The sequence below is a fragment of the Seriola lalandi genome, unplaced genomic scaffold, assembly GCF_002814215.2.
Source record: "Seriola lalandi dorsalis isolate HSWRI2012SDOR001 ecotype SW California unplaced genomic scaffold, Sedor1 jcf7180002052117, whole genome shotgun sequence".
In the NCBI taxonomy this organism is placed as follows: Eukaryota; Metazoa; Chordata; class Actinopteri; order Carangiformes; family Carangidae; genus Seriola; species Seriola lalandi.
In genome coordinates this window covers 515,944-521,943 of record NW_019522670.1, presented here as the reverse complement: position 1 = coordinate 521,943, position 6,000 = coordinate 515,944, and the positions used below count along the sequence as shown (strand labels likewise).

The window sequence follows — 6,000 nt, the reverse complement described above, 5'->3', positions numbered from 1 at the left end:
AAAAAAAAAAAAAAACTCACTTGATCTCAAGTTTTTCAATGTCCTCCTCCTCCACTTGGAAATGAGATTTTTTAGAGTAGCTGCTGGACCGGGTGACCTGAGGATGAACATGTCAAGGCTTACTTACTGGTTTACTTGTACAAATACAGTTTTTTTTTTTTATGATTCTGTTTTCACATAATCCAACAGCAATGCAACCAGCAGATCATTTCAAACCCATGATGTGGTTAAACAGCAAAGTGCGAAGTTTCAGAATTTACCTCAAAGAAGAAGGTCTCTTCAAAATGAGGGTTGCTGGTTTTCTTCTTTACCTTTGTTTTCTTTTGGTCAGACCTGAGGAGAAACGTTACAGAAAACTTTGATACTCACATTTTAAAAAATTTCCCTGCTCATAGTAAGCAAAAAATACTATTTCCACAATAGTTTTTAAATCCTGTTTTAATTTCTTTGCATCAAGATTGCAGCCATAAATCTAAATCTAAATCTACTGCTTTCTCTAGATTAGATAATTGCAAATCATTATGCTACTGCCTTAGCTTCAGTTTCCTTTAGCAACTACAGTTACAGGTGCAAATGGATCATAAATATCAAACTGATATGAGTTTCCCTCGACTGGCCCAGTCTGTTTTAACATTTTATTGTTAACATTTAAAGCACTACATGCTCTGGCCCCTGGTTACGTTGCTGAGCTCATGATCCTGTAAATGCCAGGACATGACTTAAAATCCTCAGATGTTGTCTTACTAATTGAAACAAGGTCCAGGTTAGTGGCAAAAGGTGAGCAGACATTTACAGCCAGAGTCCAAATGCTTTGGAATATTCTGGCTGTAGAGCTTTGGTTAGCCAGCTCTAGAAATCCAGTGTAATCTGTTTTGAATACATTGATTTTAAAAAGATAATTTAAACCTGGCAGGTGGTCAGACAGTTCATACAGCTTCTATACTTAAAAACACTTCCTGCGGTGTGTGTGGCATCCAGCTACCTGGCAGGTCCAACAAGTGACACTGTGGCATAGGGGTCACAGTTCTGCCCACTGATCAAAGGCAGCTCCTGGCACTCGATTATCCTACAGGAAGTCACAAAGAAATAAGTACAATTACTATCCAGGGACACAACTTGCTATTATTATTATTATTATTATTATTATTATGAAGGTTTTCATTTACATAGTTTCAGATTGGCAGCAGGGTGGTGGTCTATCCTTCTAAATGCTTCTGCTCATCTTCAACATAACTTTCAAAATTTCAAACAATTATGGATCGTCAGGCTTTAAAGTGGCCCAGACATTGGGAGAGATTAGCTTCATCAATGGTAAACAATTTCCTGTTGCCTCAGTAGAAATGCTTTTGCCATTACCCCTCTATGGTCTGCACTGCACTATCACAGCAGTGAGTATAAAAAGAGATTTACTTCAAACAGGACACCCATGAATAATCAAATAAGTTCAGATTTTGAAGTCTACTTGAGGTACCACTGTAACACAATGGGAAGACTATTTCAGAGACAATGGATGTCTCCATACACCAGCTTAATAGACATCTCTGACTTTTAAAACAGGACATAATCATAAAACCAAATCTTTATATTGATGTGTTGCCTCAGGTAATATTCATGTACCACCACAGAGCAAGTAACCAATCACTGTTACTGATAAACACAGTGGGCATCAACCTCATCAAGTTTTTAAACAAATGAACTCAAGGAGTCAAGTAATAAGCCATAAAAATATGAGAATCTAATTTCAGGGCAGCATCATCATCATAATTATCTCACTCACACCAACACCAACACCAACACAAACACAAACACAAACACACAATAACAGTATGTTCGGTGTAAATAATACATATAAAGTTCACTAATTACTTTTTGCCCAAATTAAAATCAGGCTTAATTCATGCATATCATATAAAAAAAAACAAAAAAACAACCTTTTAAGCACCACTAACACTGCTGATAAGGGTTGTACTGTACAAAGCTAACAAATCCATGTTTTGATGTCCTATTTAGATTCTGTGATTGTAAAATGTTGACTCAGGACAACATTTTCATTTAAAAATAATCATCAATCTAATTATTGGATCCTCCCCTCTTGATGAAGCATTGATTCATAGTGTTGTATTTTGTTGAAGAAAAAAAAATTGGTCATGATGCCTGGAAGCAGCATTGGACACAGAACAGAAGGACTAACATATTGCTATGAATTTGGTTGCAAGTCAAAAGTGATTTTCTCTGTTTCATTTTTGTCCAGTTTATCAGTCTCAGTCTTGCTTAGTCAATTGTCAAGATCACAATTTAAAAAATGACACTGCTGCCAAGTCCTCGCTTCTCAAACAGACATGGAGGCGGAGAGTAAAGCAGACTGTCACCAATATAAAACAGCGCTATGCACCGACACCGTGGTGTTACAGTCTTCATTTAGAGGTACTGCGATGCCCTCACGTTTGCCTTGTGTCACACAGGGACCACTGCTATTTTCACAGGTGTTTAGGTGACAACAAACAGACACTGTAGGCACTCTAAACAGGATGTGGCTGCTAAGCAGGAGTCACCAGAGAATAAGAATGAATTCAGCCCAGCACTAAGTGATGCCAGAGGGAGAAGCCCCGCAGAGCAAATGTCAGGATGTTTGTGTATCATCTTCCAGGGTGTCATGACAATATTCCCTGTAGTCTCTCCTTTGCATCTCTTTCTTAAACTCATTCCCATCTCTGACCATCTCTGGTGGCTAATCACACTGCAGCAGGGCGCCATGCAGACACAGATGAGTGAACATGCACATATGGTGAAAGCTGACAGTGAGCAGTTACAGCTTAAGCAAACAATCTGAGTGACACAGTGAATGACGGCAGCAGAAACCACAGCGGTTGCAGTGTGAGAAGCGCAGGCTTCCTGCTCAGATGCCATCACTTCCTCCTCATTAGCCTGCTCTTCAAGTATGAATGGGGGGTGCAAAACATCACACGTAAACAGCATCAGGTCTGACACATATGCTTGTACGCACATGTGCTCCGCCTGGTCCTTCAATGAGCGCGTTCTTTTGATCCTACTGTATGATTATCTGGTAACAGTTTGTACTTGTGGCAACTTTTTGATGTCAATAGCAGAGCTGGGACATAGAGGTGATCGATAAAGTAATATTGTGACACACACCAAATGGGCTAAGAGCTAAGATTTCCAAATGATATGATCTCATCAATGAGGACCACATTTTGATCACAGCTTTGACGGATTTCTCTTTTCTTTCTCATTTATCTTTCTCAGAGCTATTAAGAAAAGTGGACACAGCACAAATAGTGCATTTCTTATAATTTTCTAGCCAGACACATATAATACTACAATCACTGAGAAAACGTATACAGCTGAAAATCCTTTCACTGGCTGTACTCACTGCAGCTCAGAGAAGAGGAAGAGCTTTTCAGTGAGCCATTGCCGTTGTTACTGCCTGTGAAACAATGCTACAATACACAGTTTGTTTGTTTTGGGAATAGTGTGGAAAAAGTCTCCTTAACCTTTTAGTCTGTTCAGGACAGTGAGGTGTTGTGTTTCCCCCATCAAGCCACACAACTTAAAATGCTGATTAACAATTGTTGATTTGCTGCATGACTCTGTGTTTATTTTTATTTTTTGTCTTCCTGATTGTCTATTGTAATTCTATGCCTCATATAACTTTGATTTTCTGTTTTTATTATGTTATTTCAGGCTTAGTCAGGCTTATTTAATGCAGCCTTTGCTTTCTAAGTGTGTTTTTGTACATGTAAGACACATGTATGTATACTGTATGTATACCTGATCTTCCTATGTTAAGCACTTTGGCACAAACTTGTTTTGTTTTTCAAGAGCTGTATGAATAAACCTGAACACAGGATTTGATTTTTGTTCATTTGGTTCAACTCTCAGCTTTTAAAACTTCTTAAAATTCTACCTTGATGTAAAATCCCTTCCAAACTTACCCAGTTCATGAGACAACAAAGTGAATTAGATCAAACTTGCCTGGCAACAGGGGAACCTTGGTACTCACCGGACTAGTAAGTGCTGACCTACTGAGCCGTTCTCTGTGATCACTTCATTCAATCGCATTTCAAGGTGAACCTTACCCTGTTGAAGATGAGGAGAGGAGAGTCACTGCTGAGAAGTTACAAATTATTCAAGTCATGAGATCTCAGTCTTACATCAGGACACAAGAGTCAAAAGTTTCAAGCCGAATCGCAAGCTAACATGTGGGCTGTAAAGCAAGATAAGTGTGGGCTGTAGTGTGTGCTTGTGAGAAAATGACCAGATGCCAAATCCCTCAGTTCACCTACCCACTAAGCCTAATTTTTACTTTACTGATGACATGTAAAAATACTTTCATTGCATTTTGTTTTAATGCAATGAAAGTATAATATTCTCTGGTCATCCCTGACCTGTGGCCCAGCTCCACTTCATGTTTCATGCTGTTTCAGGTTAATGGAGGTACCATGTGTTACAAGCTGCCACAACAGCTGTGAATTTTGTCATCACTCAGAAGGATCTTTACGGGGTCGGATGTGGTGAAGGCTGCCGGTCTTGCCTTCGGAAGTATCAGAGAGTGAGAGAGAGGTACAGAGCGAGAGTGACAGAGAGAGAGAGAGAGAGAGAGAGAGAGAGAGAGAGAGAGAGAGAGAGAGAGAGAGAGAGAGAGAGATAGAGAGCTAAACAAAACGCCCACACACTTGCACTCCATCTCTGCAATTCAGCACTTGGGTGAGATGGCGAGTAGTTCTTTCTGATGCAAGATAGGCCTTTAAGCCAATTTAATACAAACTACTTTGCAAGGATCTGAATGGGCCAATATCATCAGCAAATGAACGCTCACATTACGACTCCCTGTCTTCCCTTTTGGCAAATGAATGTGGTCAAAAAGATGTGTAGCGTTTGTTCTATCATTGCAATTTTTTTATTTATTTTTTTATAAACTGGGCAAGTTCACTAGAATATGATTAACACTGCTCGCAGAATACATACACAGCGCCTGTTTGACTATAAAACCAAGCCAGAGAGGCATTGCAAAAACACCTCCATCACTCACTAATGTAACTCTGCAGTAGAAAGTGTCTACTTGTGAGTGAATCAGTGTAGCAGCACATACCCAGAATAGTCTGGCGTGGGCTAATGGCAGCTAGAGTCAATACGTTAGCTACAGCAGCACAGAAGTGGTAGTGTGCTGTAGTTTCACCCAAAGCAACGAGACCACAGAAACTATCTGATCAAATAGAACAACCCACATACATGCCCTATATGTGATAAGAATTAGAACTGCACCCCTGAAGAAATTATCAATAAAATGCTGAGAAGGAAAAAAAAGAAAGCGTTTCAAAACATAAAGACAGACAGTAGGCCAAAAACACCTGATTGGTCAAGATTGTACAGTAGCTACAGTATTGTAATCATTAGTGAGTGCTACAGCTGAAGGCTAACTACTCCAACCAGCTGCAAACAACTGTAGAAAAAAAGGCTTTTAACAGAAAATTAATCAATCACATAATTCATAGACACCCAGTGAAGTTTCCAACGTTGACAACTAATGTCAGAGTATTGACTTCATTACAATATTTTATCTTGGGCTTTTGGGCAGATGACACGCTGGTGGTATAATACAATGACTACCTGGATTTAGGCAGTATGCAAATTCTAAGTAACCATCTTGCATGCAGTCACAGCAACAGACCAGTTACATTTGCATGTTATAAAAGATGGGAGAGAGCTAGGGACAAATACTTGATGAATTTTATCCAGACTTTTGAAACACCATGTCAAAGTCCAATGTAAGAGCTCGTATATTGGCGGTCACATCTCAGTCTTGCAGGTGGCACAAATAATGATGATCAAACAATGGTACAATACCAAAAACAATATTCACAGTGATGTGGGTTTAAAGCCACCTGCTGTCTTAATGTCATACTCCACAGTTTGTCATATTTTCATGATAACACACTAAAATGTATACAATGTGCAAATGGTTGTTCTGCAATCCTTTTA

General features: G+C 39.2%; 1 protein-coding gene across 1 annotated transcript in view; it reads right to left on the bottom strand.

Annotated features, from left to right (window-relative positions):
* The window catches only part of rasa2 (RAS p21 protein activator 2), a 29,909-nt gene that overhangs the window by 14,534 nt on the left and 9,375 nt on the right, over positions 1–6,000 (bottom strand). Inside the window, exons 5-8 of the mRNA XM_023399697.2 lie at positions 4,022–4,098; positions 983–1,066; positions 261–333; positions 21–97 (exon numbers count right to left, since the gene is read on the bottom strand). Coding sequence (XP_023255465.1) covers positions 21–97; positions 261–333; positions 983–1,066; positions 4,022–4,098 — 311 coding nt within the window. The remainder of the gene's footprint in view (positions 1–20; positions 98–260; positions 334–982; positions 1,067–4,021; positions 4,099–6,000) is intronic.